General features: G+C 42.1%; 1 protein-coding gene across 1 annotated transcript in view; it reads right to left on the bottom strand.

Annotated features, from left to right (window-relative positions):
• Positions 1-6396: 6396 nt before the first annotated feature.
• The window catches only part of LOC111954826 (potassium channel subfamily K member 9-like), a 36089-nt gene continuing 21063 nt past the window's right edge, over positions 6397-21422 (bottom strand). The window contains exon 2 of the mRNA XM_023974736.1: positions 6397-11429. Coding sequence (XP_023830504.1) covers positions 10495-11429 — 935 coding nt within the window. The 3' untranslated portion in view covers positions 6397-10494. The remainder of the gene's footprint in view (positions 11430-21422) is intronic.

Genomic DNA, 21422 nt, shown 5'->3' with positions numbered 1-21422 from the left:
TTATACATCATGTGTATGACTGTGTTGACAGATATATCTATTGTAAATCACAGCCAGATATGCTACTTATTTTATGCACAGAAATAAACCACATCCATGTTCTCCTTTTGGTAGGTATTTTCCTTGTTWAACATGTAATAAACTGCACAGAMGGAAAAGTACACTGTGCATAGTCTCTATGTCCTGGAAAGAGCAGGTGTTGTACAATCAATAGTAGTAATAATAATAATACATTTTATTTGGCAGATGCCTTTCAGGACACTCAAGGACATCGTACWTAACATCTAGTGCTGTACATTAAATCTATTTCATTTAAGCCTACGTAATGAATTTGATTTACGCTTGATTATTTACCAGGAAAAAAACAATATACTGTAAACAAATTGCTTATCAATTTCAAAAGAATAGGGGGGTTCTGGCACGTGTCACTTCGCACTGATACCATGTGTAGTAAACCGTAGCTATCGCTGTGTAGGCTAGGTTACACTGTGTAGGCTACTCACCGTTATCTACTGTAGCTAGCTAAGGCTCACTAGTCAACTTGGCAAGCAAAAACAAGTCAACTGGCCAACCAAAGCTCACTGTTACATTTTTTTCCAGAGACCGTGAATGGAAGAGGGTGTTGGAGTATTTGCCAAGATATTTGATATCAGTGACTTGGCAACGAAGGGCCTCCAGTCCCCCTCTATATTAATTACTGATTGCATTGATCTAATCCAGGACCTTAAAGAGACTTTCAATACAGTCAAAGACAATGATCTGCACTACAACAATGTTTTCATTCAACACTTAGAAATCATGAAACACGCTTCTCCACTTCGACCATCAGTCCAGTGAAAGTTATTTCAATTGATGCTTCGACGTGCCTTACAGGTAATAGGAATCAACAACTGGCCTATTACCAGTGTTATCATATAGCCTATCTTGAGCCTTGAGTTTTATATATAACTTTGCCCTGTGCTTCTCCACCCATTCACTATAGTTAGGCCCTATATAGGCTTCTGATCATTTAATTGATATCACACAATACATTGTAGGCGCACTTGATCTCCTGCACCCAGCAGAGAATTRACTCAGTTTGCATTTTGACTCATAAATTGATCTCGATTAAGAAAAGGTGGGTGACCACTGTTTAAGTCTGTGTAGGCTATGGGTGCCTATTGGGATTATTACTGTTATATCAGGGCATTATGTTCTACTCTCATAATCTATGAATAATAGGCCTACGGTTTATTTTGTGTAGGTCTTTGTGAGTCACATGTTAAATGCATGAGTCATGGATTTATGTAGGCCAACGAGACCATTTAGTCTGTAATGTGAAATCACATGTTAGTTGTGTGCGATCGATTACAGTAGGGCATAGGGTAGGCTTTTATGATCATTTAATGATGATTTGTTGGCCCTTCCATCAACTGATTTCTGCCTGTTCTACTGGATTTTGGTTTTCATSAATTCTCACATCATGGTGGTTTTCAGCCAGCTGGTTCTCTTTCAGGCAGTTTTGTTCCCAAACCTTCTCATTCATGTGCCATACACATCTTCCAGCTTCCCAGTTAGTCATTCATGTATTCACTAACTTCCCAAACAATCCTACATAAAATAACATTTGTTTCTGTTGCACCATCAGCACCTGCTTGCTGATATATAAAACCCCTCCTCCGTCCACCCAGAGGAAACGTGGCTCTGCTTAGATGATTATTTGAGCTGTGGTGAAATTACAGGCTTAATGTTGAACGGAGAGCAGCAACACGAACGCCACCACCCCTCTAGGCTTTGAACTGAGGGCCACGACGCAATGACAGTCCAACGCCCTTCCACCCAGGCTGTTCTTATTGTCCTCCTCCATCCCTGACGTCTGTGGCTCTGGCAGTGTAATTAGCATGGTGTGGGATGAGGAGGAAGACACAATAAGAACAGGGGTTGAATAAATAGGACTGCAGTGATCACCACGCTCTGCTCTGCAGAGATCCCACCTACTGAAAAAGGGCAGGGGAGCATCCAGCGGCAGAACACACAAGCCTCTTCACGAGCACCGCTCATTTTTCTGACTGTCAGCGTCCTCTTTCCGGCGTCCCCCTCCTGCATGTCTATACCCAGACTTTGGCTTAGCGGCCTAATGTGCTCTTCTAGTGTGCAGGAGACCTGGGTTTGAACACCTTCTGTAAAACCACACACACAGTACAGTATACATTCATACGCATCTTCCCCAGGCATTGACAGCTATTTCCAGATATAAATGTTTAGTGAAATGTACAGCCTGTCACTATTATTACACACATACCGTACCTTCATTTAGTCAATATGGCTTCTCAGTGGATGTAGCGATCGTCTGTTGAATTAGGTGTGGACCAAAGCGCAGCGTGGTAAGTGTTCATGTTATTTTTATTTAAACAGAACACTAAACAAAATAGCAAAAGAGAATGAACGAAAACTAAACAGTCCTGTCAGGTGCAGCAACACAAAACAGAGGTGGGAAAAGGCTACCTAAGTATGGTTCTCAYTCAGYGACAACAATAGACAGCTGCCTCTGATTGAGAACCACACCCGGCCAAACACACAGAAATATAAAACATAGAACACAAAACATAGAATGCCCACCCAAACTCACGCCCTGACCAAACCAAAATAGAGACATAAAAAGGATCTCTAAGATCAGGGCGTGACAGTGCATCACTGTGGTTCTTTTACATCTCACACCAAGCTTGTGGAACTTTGGCGCTGAGTTCTTTCTTTGTAATAAGGTGACTTTCTCAATACTTTTCTCAATCTCCTCTACACTTGTACATTGTATGAGACATGTATCGGCCTCCTGTGGAATTTCAGCACAACAGTCCATCTCTTTTGGGTTTGGAGTGAATTAAAGTACATTCGATATGTGTCTTGTCTGGTGCTTTAATTGCAAGCACACACAGGTTTACTCCAGTTAGTCTTTATGATCACAGAAAGAGGGATAGAGACTTAACTAAGTCAGTGAGTAAGATCCTCGCTGTCACCTTGTGTAATGATTGGAGACAGGTGCAGGAATACGTAATAGGGGGTTTTATTTTCTCCAACCAAACAAAAGAGCGATGTATAAAACCATTAAACAAGTGCACAATAGCACGTAGCATGGAAGCCGATACAACAGCATTGGTACTCACAAGACCAGTGGACATGGTAACAATAACCGACAAGGACAATAGAGAACAGAAGGCACAGATATACACATACAAATCAGGGGGAATGGGAACCAGGTGTGCGTAATGAGACAAGACAGTCCGGGGTTGGTGGTAATGAATCCAGTTCAGTGACACCTAGAAGGCCGGTGACGTTTACCTCCGGAGCTGGTGAACAGAGTGAGCAGCAGTACCAGGAGGATCCGTGACAGTACCCCCCCTCTGATGCGCTGCACTAGCAGCGGGACGACACCGGCCTCGGGGACAACACAGGAACGTGGTGCGGGTCGGTCAGGGCACTGATGGTGAACATCCCTGGTCAGCGAAGCGTCCAGGATGGGTGACCAGTGCGCTATCTAAAAGATTCCTGGCAGCTCCGGAATCAATCAGAGCTAACGAGAGTGAGGGGCTAGGGTATTCAGGGAATTTAATGGGAAAACACATTGGTTGAGTTGACAGAAAAGGAGGGGAGATCTTGCATCTTACCTGGGTTGGAGCAGGATAGTTCCCTGGCTTTTCACCTTCGCCTATTTGTGGATAGAGGGCAGGTCGGGGAGAAATGACCCCTTTCTCCACAATAGGAGCAGAGGCCCAGATTCCTCCTTCTCCTACGCTCTGCCTTGGGCAAACGTGCAGAGCCCACCTCCATCGGCTCTAGCCACAGAGCAGGTGTAGCCTCAGAGTACGAGCTCACCCCCTCTCGGCACTCCACAGGGTGATCAAACACAGAGCGGAAGAGGAGGGTGAAGCGCTCGTAGGACTCGACCTCCGGTCCGCCCGTTTCCCAGACCGCGGCACCCCAGTCCAGGGCCCATCCGGTCAGTGCCGAGATGACTGTGGCGACCCCGGAGACAGCCTCAGCGTAGCGAGCGGGGTACAGGTCACATTACAGAAGGAATCCCTTGCATCTCGCTGGCGCGCCGTCAAAGCCCTCGGGGAGGGACAGGAGTATTCCGCGGACCGGCTCAGATGGGACAGAGGCAGGTAGTGGTGTGGGGGCTGGTACCGGAACCGGTGCTGGAGACTGGAGGGACTACACATTTCCCTCCAAATGCAGGATGGTTGCCAGCACGCTGTCAATGGCGCTGCCGAGTCGGGAGACACAGTCCTCGTGATGCTGGACTGTCTCTACGATGGTCGACAGCTCTGTCTTTCCTGCTGTCTCCATTTAGGGGTCAGTTATTGTATAATGATTGGAGACAGGCGCAGGAATACGTAATAGGGGGTTTTATTTTCTCCAACCAAACAAAAGTGCGAAGTGTAAACCTCTAAATAATACACAGGACGAGACCCGTATAACAAGCGCACAATAATACGTAGCATGGAAGCCAATACAACAGCACTGGGACTCACYAGACCAACGGACATGGTAACAATAATCTACAAGGACAGTGGGGAACAGAGGGCACATATACACACATACTAATCAGGGGGAATGGGAACCAGGTGTGCGTAATGAGACAAGACAGTCCGGGGTTGGTGGTAATGATCCAGTTCAGTGACGCCTAGAAGGCCGGTGACGTAGACCACCAGAGCTGGTGAACGGAATGAGCAGCAGTACTGGGGGAATCCGTGACACTCGCTCACATTTATATCCAGTCTAAATCAGATTCCTCTCTYGGACGGTTGCCTCTAGATCATTCTGAATCGTAATGTAGAATTAGATCTTATTTGTCTTGAAGTGTCTTGTATTTTGATCAGTTTAGACGTCGGTGGTCACTCTCTCCGGGCTAGATATGTTCTCTCTCTTCACATGTCCTTAAGCCAACACTAAAATGACTTTTTAAGCCCCATCGTGTATCTGGAAACCTTGAGCAAATATGAGCTTCAGTTTGGGTTTGAGCGTCAAATTAGATGCCAGTCATATCCCTTCTGGAGGGGGATTATTAATAAATGCACTATATTCATGAATTCATAACTTCTTCTTGGAGGAAAACCTAATTGCCCCAACAGGTAAGGTTTTGAACTCAATCTTTTAACTGCAATACTGTATATCTTGGTAAGGAATGAATTTGGAAATGTATGAGTTTATATAATGGTTCTTTTTTTTTCTTGGCAGCGTAGTCTTCATACAATGTAGTCTGTCATGGGGTGAATAGTGAATACTGTACTTGGCTACTGTATGTCAGTGGGATGTGGCGACTGTGTTGGGAGCTGACCAATACAGCAGTGTTACAGTCGTGTTATAGTGGGGTTACATTAGTGTGACCAATACAGCAGTGTTACAGTCGTGTTATAGTGAGGTTACATTAGTGTAACCAACACAGCAGTGTTACAGTCGTGTTATAGTGAGGTTACATTAGTGTGACCAATCAGCAGGTTACAGTCGTGTTATAGTGGGGTTACATTAGTGTGACCAATACAGCAGTGTTACAGTCGTGTTATAGTGAGGTTACATTAGTGTGACCAATACAGCAGTGTTACAGTCGTGTTATAGTGAGGTTACATTAGTGTGAGACAAAACACAGACCACAGTCAGAAGGAAAAGTTTGAGGTGTGTACTACCTTGGCTGCTGTTGCTATGGGTGAATAGTGAATATTGCACTGTGCTCTCTCATATAGCAGAGGCATATACACTGAGTATATAAAACATTAAGAACAGGCACCTGCCAAATAAAATGTATTATTATTATTATTGAGTGTACAAACATTATCAACACCTGCTCTTTCCATGACATAGACTGACCAGGTGAATTCAGGTGAAAGCTATGATCCCTTAATGATGTCACTTCAATCAGCGTAGATGAAGGGGAGGAGACAGGTTTAAAGAAAAAATGTTAAGCCTTGAAACAATTGAGACATGGATTGTGTACGTGTGCCATTCAGAGGGTGAGCAGGCAAGACAAAACATTTCAGCACCGTTGAATGGGGTATGGTAGTAGGTGCCAGGCGCACCGGTTTGTGTCAAGAACTGGAACGCTGCTGGGTTTTACACGCTCAACAGTTTCCTGTGTGTATCAATAATGGTCCACCACCCAAAGGACATCCAGCCAACTTCACACAACTGTGGGAAGCATTGGAGTCAACATGGGCCAGAATCCCTATGGAACGCTTTCAACACCTTGTGACCCAAAGAATTGTGACCTGATGAATTGAGGCTGTTCTGGGGCAAAAAGAAAGGTGTTAGAAAGGTGTTCATAATGTTTGGTATAGTCTGTGTAGCTGACATTTACAGTAGGGTTACAGTTGTAGTGTTGTAGTAGATTTACAGTAGTGTAAGACCAGAGACCAGAGTCAGAAGTCAGAGGGTTTGGGCCGTGTGAGAAGGAGGCTCATAGTTTTTATTCAAGTGGTGTCATGGCTTCACCCAGGTCACCTGACCAGGAAGTCACCACACCAAATCATGCACACCCAAAAATGAAAACATAAACATAAATGGTTGTTTACTCAACAAGTTGCTCTTTCCCATTTATTGAAAAGAGAAAGCCCATACCGCTGCATGTATTGACATCAGGAGTTTTCCAAAACTGTGAAACAAAAATGTCCATTGAGTCAATTTGGTCATTTGTTTAACCAAATTGATAAAACGTGTCATGTGGAGATGGTATGCATTTAGCATTTTTGTAATGTGTAAAATAAACATGGTACATGGCATTTGTTCATCAGACCTAAAAAATAAATATTCTATTGCAAAGGATTATTTTTTTATCTCAAGAAATTAGAGAAATTAATAAACAGTAACATGGAATCATACAAGTAACCCAACAGCCTTCTAGAGTTCATCATGACACATATAGTTGTGCAATATGTGTCTCTTTGTCCCTGTAATAGGAGAACTTGGCACTTTGGACTTCTGGGCAGATAGAGAGCTGGCCGGCACATGGTGATATCTGCCACATTAAGCCTCAGGCATTAGGAGGACATGCAGAATGCAGAAAGATCGGCCAATAACCACCTGAATCCAGAATACTTTCTGTTTCTGTGTGCACAGCTTGGAGGTAAAAAGCCAAATGTATTACTTCGAAAGAGTAGGGATAATTCAACAACTAATATAAATACCACAAGTCAATATCAATGTATTTCGTACAATGTGTTTTATATATGTGTTAACAAACATCTGTTATCTGTTGACTCACTCAGCATTTAATCCATGCATGGTAATATGGCACATTTCCTGGCAAGCAAACCCCAGTAACAATTATTGTTTTACTCTCTTGTAAATCATTGTAAAGCATTATCATGTTGGCATCACCTCACTATGGTATGATCAGTCATTAAAAGCCAATATTGACTCATAATCAATCAAAATGACTTTAACATTGACTCTCAACCCTTAATATCTATGTGCATGTCCACCATCTATGCCAATAAATTACACATATAGTAGTTTAGCTAAATGTAAGAGTGATTTCTCCACCTATACCCATCATTCACCTCAATAATTCGACAAGCGTAGAACCTGTGGCAGTTCTGCCTAAATAAGTACTTTTTAAGTTGTAAATCAGCCGGCTTGTGTCTGTGTGGTTTGCCGAAAATAAGTCAATTTCTGCTTTGGTTTTGCATTTGTATGAAGTGTACATGAATCCTTAGAGATGGATACATATTTTATAAGGACAATGTTTGATTTATTTCTCAGACATAAAATGTGCCTACAGGAATAGAAACATTGAAATATAGTTTTTTAAAGGCACATATGCTAAAATTTGTAAAAATGCTAACGCATCTGAGCTGTGGAAAGGCCGTTTTATTCCAAAGGATGAATACTTACAATATATGTACTGTACAGTAGATATAAAGTAGTCTGTATATTTACATATGCATTTCTAGGGTCATCTGAACATTCTAGAACCTTGGATGTTCATGTTTTGTTATTTTCATTTAAGACAGACACTAGGTATGTTTCCATTAACTTGTCCAGGGATTTTTTTGTCGACATAGAAAGTAGATGCAATAATTGTCTGCTAGGGTGCGTTTCCATGTAACTATCTTGTGTCGCTAAAAACAGCTGGACGTAATGACGTCACAGCTAAACCCCAAAACCTTTTTGCAAAAACCTAGTCTTGAATAAAAATGTATTGGTAGAATTGTTTCCATTACCCATTTAGGCAATTTCCGCATTAATAAATTGGCAACAGCCTGTATGCCCTCTCATCTATCTCTTTCATGTCTCAGGTAGCCCGCGAAAGTCAGCATGGATACTAGAATGCAATAATAGACGAATATGTTCCATAATAATCCTCATGTGCCAACATGTCGCCAAGGTCTATGCACTCCTGTAGATCTGAAATAATTGGATGCGAAACTTGCCAGCCAACCATAAAAGCAAGGCGAAGCAATTCGGGCATTCTTGAAAGTCAGAATAATCCTTGTCTTGCAAAGAAAAATTATTTATATAGATTTTTATAAAATAGATGTTGCAAGCAGTATGCATTTAGAATTGTGAAGTGGACCTTTATAGTCAACCTACGTGATGACATCACTTTCCCCACGTACCTTCAAAATTATTCGGCAATCATCGTTTCTTAAAAAACGTGTTTTCCATCATCATTTGCCGCAACAAATAAAGTTAGACAAAAGAAACATCCTGTCAAACTGATAAAAATGTTGTTGATCTTTAGAAAAATGTCTCCAATATCTGCCGTTTTCATTACACATTGCAACGATAAATTGGCGACATTTCTTTTGTTTAATTAACCTGTGTCAATGACAGGAAATCTGCCTAATGGTATCCATGGCATTTATCCCTTTGCCCTGTTGCCGACTTAATTGGCACATTTTGTGCTTAACGAATCAATGCCGAGTATTGCATTGCTCCTTCATCTCGTCAATTTTCACCCATTGATTGCCATTTGACTGTCATTGAATTTCAATGTTTTGTATTAAACCCAAGGATAACATCATTGTATACATCTCAAATGCCTGTCATTGTGTTCGTAAYCTGAAGGCGTGTATATATTCTTAGTGACACAATTGAAGTGTGGACTCTTGGATTACACCTGTCATCAACATTAACATTCTTATAGAATAGCAGTGGTACAGTATCCTGGCCTGCTCCTCTATGGCTCGATACAGTGAAGATCTGTATGTGTGTGCGCGCGCTCTGAACCCACGCTGGTCTATAGTACAGGAAGCTTCGCTTAGTAAGATGATGCATCTCAATATCCTTTTCCTGGAAAATGTGTACTATTTAAAAAATAAATTGATATGTATTGTTTTGTTTGGCAGGTGCATTCGGATTTCCGGGATATCTTTTCGTGATTTGATTCGGGGACCAGAACCTAAATAGGCTATCCATTCAAAACCTGAGAGCAAAGGTTATTGTACAATTTTTCAGAATGGAAAAAAATGGAAAAACAAATAAGCTGTTTAGCCTACACTATACATCATTACTTTTAAGTGGCTAAATAAATTAAGTATATTTTTAAATCATTATTATGATTATTTGCTATCAAAATTCAAATAAATTGCAAGGTTATTATTATTTTTTCTCATACATCTATATGCATACCAGTTTCACAAGTACATGCACATAGCAACTTTTTCAAACTGGAAAGCCATAAAACCCTTGTTACTCCTTTTCTCATCCTCATATTTTACACAATCTGAAATCCAGAAAGAAAACATCTACAGACACAAACCATAATAATACCAAATCTGCTATTTAAAAAAAAGAAACAAAAATGAAACACTCATTTGATGACTTCTAATGCACATGCTAAGATTGGCAACAATATTTTGGCATGATGTTCTGTAAATAAATCATTTTGCTTTTTTTCCTAGATAGAATTGCTTATAGAAAATAATACCTGATGCTTTTTAAGTCATTTCAAAAGCACTTAACTGCAATCATTTTAAGTTAAGGTGAAACAGGCATACTCACTTTAAAAAAATAGCATTTCTCCATTACAATGCTAAGTGTGCATCATTTGGTACATTGTTACCAAGATCCTATAGTATTTTAATGAGCCGGCAATAAGGAAAGTTGTAATAACATCTGATGGTTCTGATTTGTATTTCTCAGATGGGCCAATTCCCTGGGACACTAAGTGTCCATGCTACATGCGTTGAATCCCTCACAAGAAAAAAAAACACAATTCATGTCCAAAAGGTTTTCCATTTCTTTCCGAAGCTCCTTCCTCTTCTGTCAATCCCTATGAATCGCTTCAATATATTATATCCTTAGACCAACCAAAAGAAACAAAACAAAAGTTCTAAAATAAGATTTGGTTAGGAGCAACATTGGAGATGCATTGTACTTGTATATAAAAAAGGAAAGCTAGGAGTTGCCTGTGTAGATAGGCCAACCCAGTCTGATGATCTGTTCCATTTCAACGTTTTACCATTTAGGCAAAAACGTTGAAATGCAACATATAGTTCAAAACACTATGATGCACTAGGCTCAGATAGATTTCCTTCTCTTCATGAGTCGGCGATTGTCTGTGAAGCTGTGGAGGCCTGGGGAGACTGAGCTGATGGGCGAGGGGAAGAAGCTGTTCTTTAGGGTGCTGGGAGAGATCTCCTCGATGCGGTACGACACCGAGTGAAAGTACTGGTGGGGGTTCAACTGGGAACTAAAGGAGTTCTGGTGGGAGAAGGCACATTCTATCCCTCCTCCTCCTCCCCCCATCCCTCTCCCTACTCCCATCTCTCCCCCACAGCTACCAAACTCATGTGAGTGGTAGTTCATGCAGGAGCAGACAGATGGCACATCGGTGACCTCGGAGCAGAACTGGCCCTGCGTTTCCCTGCGCCTCCTCCCTGCACCTCCTCCTCTCCCCAGCGTGTCCTCCTGAATGTGGATGATCATGCTGTTTCTGTTCCCCGCCAGCGAGGCCCTCTCCTCTGCGTCTCGCCTCTCGTCCTCACTGTTCATGGTCAGGAACCTCAGCACCACCAGGTTGAGGAAGGCTCCTATGACAGTCAGGCCCACCAGGATGTACATGAAGCTGAAGGCCACGTACAGGGGCCTCCGCTGCAGGGCCCGGTTCTTCTGCAGGGCCACAAAGTCCCCGAAGCCGATGGTAGTCAGTGTGATGAAGCAGTAGTAGTAGCTCTGGAAGAAGCTCCAGTCCTCGTAGTGGGAGAAGGCGGCCGCCCCGATGCACAGCGTCCCGATGCAGGAAAAGAACCCCACCGTCACCATGTTCTCCATGGAAACATCGGTGATGTGCATGCCACAGCACTTCTTGATGCGCTTCAGGAGGGACTTGACAAAGGTGTTCATCCTCTCGCCCAGGCTCTGGAACATGACCAGGGTCAGGGGTATCCCCAGGACGGCATAGAACATGCAGAAGGCCTTCCCCGCGTCTGTGCCGGGAGCTGCATGGCCATAACCTGCAGGGAGACAACAGACCACAGTCACCAGGATGTAATAGTACAGCAGCATGGTAGAACAGCATGGTCATACCCTGCAGGGGAGAGAAGACACAGACAGTGATCAGGACCTAACATCTATGGTACAGTAGTATGGCAATAACCTGAAAGAGAGACAACAAACCAGAAACCGGGACCAGTATGTTACAGCGATGGCTGGATAACTGCCAGGGTTGGGCTCAATTCACTTTTCAATTCAGTACATTCAGCAAGTCAAATAGCTCATTCATTTCCTCAATTGATTGAATTAAAAATAGAACCCAGCCCCACCAAGCCACTTATCATCAACTCAACTGTCCCAGTTGGCTTTTAGATTTGTTTACAGATAGTACCCAGCGAAAAATCCCCAAAGCATCCTGATGTCCCTCTGCCAAGATGGCTATTGAATAAGAGCTGAGCTCCACAGACAGGGCCGGTATTGAATAAGAGGGAAGCACAGAAATGGGTCCAGTCATTCATCTGAGTACGGCCCAATGATTATAAGGTTGTCCAATTAGTGGGAACTTTCCTCTCCCAGTCCAGTGAGCTGCAGGGAAGTGTGGGAAATGTAGGAGTTATTGGATGAGGAAGGAGTCGTACAGGAGCCAATAAGGCTTTTAGGATAATTCAACTTTATCTTTAGGCTTGCAGTTGCTGACTCAAAGACACACACTCACGTGCGCGCACACACACACACACACACACACACACACACACACACACACACACACACACACACACACACACACACACACACACACACATAGACACATACTGTAAACCCAACCTGTGCTCATAACTAAAAAGATAATAATTGTGTTGTTGATCGTCCAGATATGGAATATGATTAGATCTAACACAGATGTAGGGTAGGCTATACATGCTTTACTATACAGTACAGTACAGTATATGAGTGGTTTTGAATATGAAAGGCAATGCTGAGAATACATGTTCCATTTCCGTAATCCATTTCTGCTGTATCCCTAACAGACATAGTATGTAGGTCTAACTCACAACAACCGAAGCTGTAGCCAAATAACACCCACCATTCTTTCCATGGAAACAACTGTTTTGACAAAGATACATTACTCTCCTACTATTTTTCACAGACCCGTTGTAACCTGAACTAGTCCATTGGCCTTTGTGTTTCTTTACTATTGATTTCATACATTCCCTGATGGGCATCCACCCACTCAAGCACGTGAGGAATGATTTTATTTATAGGCTCAGGACTAGATCTATCTGATTTGTAGCAAGCAGGGAATGGGATTTTATGTGCATATAAAGTGTGCCCCCGTGACCCAATATGCTTTACTCCTGCAGCTTCTCTGGATTAGATTAAGTAGGTAGCAGATTAGGGCACACAGTTCACAGTGTGCATTGTATTTAGACTTATTTAGCAAGCAAATGGAAGGGAAAACTGATTTGAAGATCTACGCTACCTAATACACAGAGCCTTCAGAAAGTATTCACACCCCTTGACTTTTCCACATTTTGTTGTGTTACAGCCTGAATTTAAAATGGATTCAATTGAGATTTTGTGTCACTGATCTACACACAAAACCCCATAATGTCAACGTGGAATTAGGTTTTTAGAAATGTTTACAAATTAATTTAAAAAATGAAAAGCTGAAATGTCTTGCATCAATAAATATTCAACCACAAAGACCAGGGAGGTTGTTTGATGTCTCGCAAAGAAGGGCACCTATTGGTAGATCGTTTAAAAAAATGTGGAGATTGAATATCCCTTTGAGCATGGTGAAGCTATTATTAATTACACTTTGGATGGTGTATCAATACACCCATTCACTACAAAGATAAAGGTATTCCAAAACATGCCTCCGGTTTGCAATTAGGCACTATAGTAAAACTGCAACAAATGTGGCAAAGAAATTCACTTTATGTTCTGAATACAAAGTTTTATGGTTGGGGCAAATCCAACACAACACATCACTGAGTACCACTCTTCATATTTTTAAGCCTGGTAGTGGCTGCATCATGTTATGGGTATGCTTGTCATCATCAGGGACTAGGGAGGTTTTTAGGACAAAAAGGAAAACCTGCCTCAGTCTGATTTCCAACAGACACTGGGAGACAAATTCACCTTATAGCAGGAAAATAACCTAAAACACAAGTCCAAATACACACTGGAGTTGCTTACCAAGACGACATTGAATGTTCCGGAGTMGCCAAGTTACAGTTTTAACTTAAATCGTCTTGAAAATCCATGGCAAGACTTGAAAATGGCTGTCTAGCAATGATCAACAACCATTTAAAAAGTAATTTTAAAGAGAATAACGTGCAAATATTGTACAAAGTTCTTAGAGACTTACCCAGAAAGGCTCACAGTTCTAATCGCTGCAAATGGTGATTCTAACCCTGACTCAGGGGTGTGAATATGTATGTAAATAAGACATTTCTGTATTTCATTTTCAATACTTTTTCAAACATTTCTAAAAACATGTTTTCACTTTGTCATTATGGGGCATTGTGTGTAGATGGGTGAGAAAAAAAGTCCTAATCCATTTWGAATTCAGMCTGTAACACAATAAAATGTGGAATAAGTCAAGGGGTATGAATACTTTCTGAAGGCACTGTCTCTCACCAGATACAAAACTTTGAACTGTCTGCCCCCAACATGAGAAACCAAACATGATAATTTACAATGAATGTACACATATAAAAAACGAAGGTCCGGCTTCCAGATTAAGCCTACTCCTGCACTAAAGCTCCATGAACCCAGCCCTTCTGCAACGAAATGCCTTGTGTGATATATACAAATGATTAAGTATGTTGTTCCACGAGGTGAAAAGTTTAGCACTATGAAGATATCCAAAAATGTTACGCTGAAAAATGGTGTAACGGCAGCTATGACTGTGCCTTCATTCATATGTTTATTTATTCATGTTCCTACCCCAGTCCTCTCAGTGATACAGTAGACATGCGGTATTCATAAAATGAATGAACTGCATTATTAACCCAGAGCCTGGTACACTGTTCTGTCTGAACAAATGAAACACAGTTATTGTATCAGACTGATTCTCATATTCCTCCTCGAAGTTTCTTAAAAGTGTATGTCAAAGTTCTCCAAGCAGCCACCAAAAGAGTTGGATGGCTCACTTGCATCTGATAACAGAAAGGTGCAAATCTCACATTGTCAGTAGGAATCTGTCTTGCTCCGTTTTGCACCACATCAGTGAACCTCCGCAGCTCGGTCTATCTCTCAACACAGACAGAGAGATGACTGAAAGTGTTGTTGAACACCTGCCAACTAGGATGTAGATCAGTTACAGTGTATGCCGGTGTGTTGATGCTGATAGTAGAAGTGTGATATTCATTCAAATACAACGAGGGCCCCAATCACAACACTGATACGGACATATTACTCAGTTCCAGCAGCATTTACGTCGACATCTCTAGCTTCAAAAGTCCATGAGAACCACCTTTGTTACAGCAGCTAGCTGTTAGATGTTACTAGAGATGGTCTGTGTACACTCCATCCCCTTGCTGTGCTGCTCCCCTTGCCAGTGTTTATTCATCACCTTTAGATGGATGTTATTGATTTCATCACCCTCATCTTCATCAGCTCTGTGTTCTGTCTTTCAATCAAGTTGGGAGAGAAAACACCTTCTAAGTGATTAAATGGATTTTCTGAGACCAAACTGAGAGCCAAAACCAACACAAGTTGTTTGGGCATTACCAGGAGGATTGTGAGGATGTTCTTAACATAATTGCTTCATAACATTTCATTGCAACTATAAAGACAGGAGCTAGCCAAATAACGTTATTCATAGCCTATTCATAGTGTTTTTTAAAAGTGAAACATCTCTGGATGGGTCTTTCCAGCTATTACATCGTGTACACCTTCTAACAGCAGCAAACAGCTGTCTTTGTTCCCTCTTGCACATTCAACAGCCTAATTAATATTGATTTTAATGGCTCAAATTATTCCTGGGGAGTAATCAGGTGGTAATGAGTTACATTGGCAGACAGACATGACGATGAATGGATAAATCATATTTGATTTATGGCACTACTTTATGACTGTGCTGAAATTGTCTCAACACCGTCCACTAGGTTATTGAGTAACAAGTGCGTCTGATACGTGCGTCTGATACTGTACTCTTACATAACCGAACCATCAAAGCTGTCCTATTTAATACAAAGGCATGTATTAGATATTGATACAATCATCTTTACCGCTTCAGACACTGTGTGTGTGTGTGTGTGTGTGTGTGTGTGTGTGTGTGTGTGTGTGTGTGTGTGTGTGTGTGTGTGTGTGTGTGTGTGTGTGTGTGTGTGTGTGTGTGTGTGTGTGTGTGTGTGTGTGTCCTGCTACTGACTAGAGGAACAAATAAGACACATTTATGCTCCTTCCCTCTGTCCCTGCACATCGTTTGAAGGCATTTGTTTCTATAATAACAGTTATGTACAACCATGCTGTTGTGCTTTCCTAATAAACGAGTGCATCTGTAAATATAGCGTACAGTAAAATATTGTCTCATTTTGCAAGATTGTCAGACCGGAGGGATGGTTGTCTAATTGTTGTAGTAATGACTTGGTTCATAGAGAATACACTGTCTTCTATAAGCTGGCCTGCTAAAGTGCCTGTTTGATGTTGGATACTTGGTTTTGTGTTGCTGTGTTGGACTCTGTGATTGGATACTTGGTTTTGTGTTGCTGTGTTGGACTCTGTGATTGGATGCTTTGTGTTTTGTATTAGTGCTAGACTCTGATTGGAGACTTGCTGGACTAATTTGTTTGTCCTGCTATAACGACTCCATTACCAGTTGTTGTCAAGGGAACCAACACATTTAATCTGCTGAGCAGAGACCTGTGTGTCTATGTGTGTCTGTGTGGGTGGGTGTGGGTGGGTGCCTGAGTACGTGGGTGTTTGTATGTGTTTATAGATGTGTAACAGTGATGCACTTGACTATACAATTGCTGAAAACTCCCCTGGGCCTTTATATTTAGCAATTTAACATGGCACTTACAAGACTTCTATACAAATCCATACACACTATGTTGGTCAAGTCAAAGCGTGTGATACCTCTTTGATATCAGCAGGATTATCCAATTTAAACATCATGGTGCTAATCCTGTATCTCCTCATCTTTGCTCAAATATTTCAAGGCAAGATAATCAAATCAAATCAAATGGTATTGGTCGCACACATATATTTAGCAGATGTTATTGCAGGTGTATCGTAATGCTTGTGTTCCTACCTCTAACAGTCAAACAATTCACAACAATACACACAGATCTAAAAATAAAAGAACAGAATTAAGAAATCTATAAATATTAAGATGAACAATGTCGAGTCCGGAGTATATACAGTACCAGTCAAAAGATTGGATTCATTCCATTTTTTTTTTTTTACTATTTTCTACATTGTAGAATAATAGTGAAGACATCAGAACTATGAAATAACACATATGGAATCATGTAGTAACCAAAAATGGTATAATTGAGATTCTTCAAAGTAGCCACCCCTTGCCTTGATGACAGCTTTGCACACTCTTGGCATTCTCTCAACCAGCTTCATGAGGCAGTCATCTGGAATGCATTTCAGGTGCATTACTTTAAGACATGAGGGTCAGTCAATCCGGAAAATGTCAAGAACTTTGAAAGTTTCTTCAAGAGCAGTCGCAAAAACCATCAAGTGCTATGATGAAACTGGCTCTCATGAGGACCACCACAGGAAAGGAAGACCCAAAGTTACCTCTGCTACAGAGGATAAGTTCATTAGAGTTAACTGCACCTCAGATTGCAGCCCAAATAAATGCTTCACAGAGTTCAAGTACCAGACAATTCTCAACATCAACTGTTCAGAGGAAACTGCATGAATCAGACCATCATGGTCGAATTGCTGCAAAGAAACCACTACTAAAGGACACCAATAATAAGAAGAGACTTGTGGCGGTGCTTTGCTGGTGACACCGTCTGTGATTTATTTAGATTTTGAGGCACCCTTAACCAGCATGGCTAACACAGCATTCTGCAGCGATACTCCATCCCATCTGGTTTGCGCTTAGTGGGACTATAATTTGTTTTTCAACAAGGGCTATTTGACCAAGAAGGAGAGTGATGAAGTGCTGATGAGTTGGACTGCAGGGTGAAGGAAAAGTAGCCAACAAGTGCTCAGCATATGTGGGAACTCCTTCAAGGCTGTTGGAAAAGCATTCCAGGTGAAGCTGGTTGAGAGAATGCCAAGAGTGTGCAAAGCTGTCATCAAAGAAAGGGTGGCTACTTTGAAGAATCTCAAATATAAAACATATTTTGATTTGTTTAACACTGTTTTGGTTACTACATGAATCCATATGTGTTATTTCATAGTTTTGATGTCTTCACTATTATTCTACAATAGAAAATAGTAAAAAATAAAGAAAAACCCTGGAATGAGTAGGTGTGCCCAAACMTTTGACTGGTACTGTATATATATACTGTATGTGATGGGAAGTATAGACAGTATGGATAGTATGTGGATAGAATATTTTGTATATCTGTAGAATACGTAGTATAGAATAGTATACAACAACAGTTGAATAGGATGACATCGACTAGAATACAGTATATACATATTAAATGAGTAAAGCAGTATGTAAACATTATTACAGTGACCAGTGATTCCATGTCTATGTACATGGGGCAGCAGCCTCTAAGGTGCAGGGTTGAGTAACCGGGTGGTAGCCGGCTAGTGATGGCTATTTAACAGTCTGATGGCCTTGAGATATACGCTGTTTTTCAGTCTCTGTACTGTACTGTACTGACCTCACCTTCTGGATGGTAGCGGGGTGAACAGGCCGTGGCACAGATGGTTGTCGTCCTTGATTATCTTTTTGGCCTTCCTGTGACATCGGGAGCTGTAGGTGTCCTGGAGTTCAGGCACGGTGATGCGTTGGGCAGACCGCACGACCCTCTGGAGAGCCCTGCGGTTGCTGGCAGTGCAGTTGCTGTACCAGGCGGTGATACAGCCTGACAGGATGCTCTCAATGGTGCATCTGTAAAAGTTTGTTTGGGTCTTATGGGCCGAGCCAAATTTCTTCAGCCTCCTGAGGTTGAAGAGGCACTCTTGTGCCTTCTTCACCACACTGTCTGTGTGGGTGGCCATTTCAGATTGTCAGTGATGTGTACGGCGAGGAACTTTAAGCTTTTCACCTTCTCCACTGCGGCCCTGTCAATATGGATGGGGGCGTGTTCCCTCTGCTGTCTCCTGTCCACAATTAGCTCCTTCATTTTGATGACGTTGAGGGAGAGATTATTGTCCTGGCAACACTCTGCCAGGGCCCTCGCCTCCTCCCTGTAGGCTGTCTCGTCATTGTTGGTAATCAGACCTACTACTCATGTGTCGTTTGTAAACATGATGATTGCGTTGGAGGCGTGCGTGGCCACGCAGTCATGGGTGAACATGGAGTACAGGAGGGGTTGCACAGGGCGGGGTTCAGACCCAGGGCCCAGAGTTTAATGATGAGCTTGGAGGGTACTATGGGGTTGAAGGCTGAGAGTTAGGCAATGAACATAAGTATTCCTCTTGTCCTCTTGTCTGTGGACCTATTTGGGCGGTATGCAAATTGAAGTGGGTCTAGAGAATACAAAACCCAGCACAGTGCTACTCATAACACCTCTCATACTGAGGTGTTGGTGAACCTGCTCTCCATGTCGTTCCTAGCCATATAAAATGTCTTGTAATGTATGCACGCATGACTGTAAGTCACTTTGAATAAAAGTGCCTACTATCGAGGCCCCTCGTTGGTGTGCAGAGAAGGGTTAATTACTTGAGTAGTTGATAAAACTGATGTATTTTAGCTTGTCTGTTCTGGGAGGTTAATCCACCTCACATTATTCCAGTGGCCCGGAGACATTAATTGCCTGTGAGCCATGGAATTATAATGAAGGTCAGGACAGGAGAGTTGGACTGCAGCATAGGAGGTGGAGCAGCAGTTAGACTGCACAACACCTTGTGGATCTCTTTCTGAGGACCTGTCACCAGTCGCCACACTGACAAGAGCTAACTAACTATGAGCTAACTGCACTCCAGAACAGCATGTGCAGAGAAGACACTCAAACACTCCCTCCACGCCTCTGGACGGCTCTATGTTGACACAATGGCCCAGAATGAAGTATCCTTAAATCACCATAGGAAACTTTCATTTCTGTTTGTTTGTAGTTCTGGAGAACCTGAGAGAGAGGTAGAGAGGAAAGCCAATGGAGATGAACTGAATGACATGAAATATCTCAATGGCAAAATAGTATCAATAGCCCCTCATTGCAATTGCTGTTGCTTGATATGGAAAGTTCAGTATGTGTAGTCTATAGTAGACTAATGCTTTGTGAAGGATGAAGCCAACGCTTGGAAGTATTTGTTTAATAGATATAGTTTCTCTATGATGAAAGTACAAAAACAATATCTGTCATCTCAGTTTACAGAAAACTTCCTACACACACTCTCAAACACAAACCAATATGTAGGGACGTACACCCACAGTCGAGTGCGCACACAAACACACTKATACACACACCAGGCTGTTAAGATATATACAGTATTACCTGCCGTTCAAACATCAAATTTGATCAAATCTTATTAGATAACCTTCTTGTCTACACCCACTCACCCACTCTACCTTTCCTGCCTACATCTCCTGTGAGGCACACACACAACACACCACACACAACACACACACACACACACACACACACACACACACACACACACACACACAACAACACACACACACACACACACACACACCACCACACACACACACACACCAGGCTGTTAAGATATATACAGTATTACCTGCCGTTCAAACATCAAATTTGATCAATCTTATTAGATACACTTCTTGTCTACACCACTCACCCACTCTACCTTTCTGCCCTACATCTCCTGTGAGGCACACACACACACACACCAACACACACACACACACACACACCACACAACAACACACACACCACAACACAACACACAACACACACACACACAACCACACACACACAAAACCACACACACACACACCACACACACACAACACACACCACAAACAGAACAGCACACACACACGCACACACACTTGTCTCATTGAAAACACAGGGGTTGGGTAGGTTATTATATTACAGCATTAAAGCACAGGTGACTCATTCGTCCCCTAACAACAACAAAGGAAAGAAAGACTTATAATGATGTTTTACTCATTTCCACCGTCTGAACACATGCTGGGAGCAGCAGGCTTTGAAGTGTTTGGTCTGAGGCATGATTTGTTTGTCTTTCTCTTGCTGGGTGTCTGGTGCTCCTAGACTGATGCCAGAAGGGCCACCCTGAGTTACTAAAGAAACACACAAACGAACATGTTGGGGTGTGAGGTGTGGCAGATGGTTCAGCACAGCACTTGGTACTAGGAGAGACACATTCCGGGAACTTTCAATAAATTCCCTGGTTTTCCAGAAATTCTGGTTGGAGGATTCCGGATTTCCTGCTTATTCCCTCCTGATTCCGGGAATCTTCCAACCGGGATAACCATGGAATTTATTGAACGTCTTCGGAGGTTTGCAAGCCAACTCAGCACTAATACAAAGTTCACAGCAGGATATTGAAGAGAAGAGGTATTAGGATAGAGGAGGGAGAGGGGAAGGAGCAGGGCAATGATGTAGTGCATATCTCTGTTTTACGTATATTCAGCATATACTGGAGCTCTGTTCATTAGGTTTATCATTGTTGTCTTTTCATGCAAATATACCCCAACACCTTCAAAGTTATCGTTGAAATATGTGTGCAAGGGGACCAGTAATTCACTTCTACAAACAGTAGTGCTTGTTTCAATGTTTACCGATCAAAGACCAAGGTGGAGCTACTGCCATTACTGCTTACACCTGCCAAGGGTAACGCCCCCTTATCCTTCTCAAGGTGAGTGAGTGGACAAAACTGTGAAAATGAGTCTAAATTATAAGAAACTATCAAATAAACCGATACCGAAG

Source organism: Salvelinus sp. IW2-2015, linkage group LG30 (assembly GCF_002910315.2).
Source record: "Salvelinus sp. IW2-2015 linkage group LG30, ASM291031v2, whole genome shotgun sequence".
NCBI classification, from domain to species: domain Eukaryota; kingdom Metazoa; phylum Chordata; class Actinopteri; order Salmoniformes; family Salmonidae; genus Salvelinus; species Salvelinus sp. IW2-2015.
This window is presented reverse-complemented; position numbering and strand designations above follow the sequence as displayed.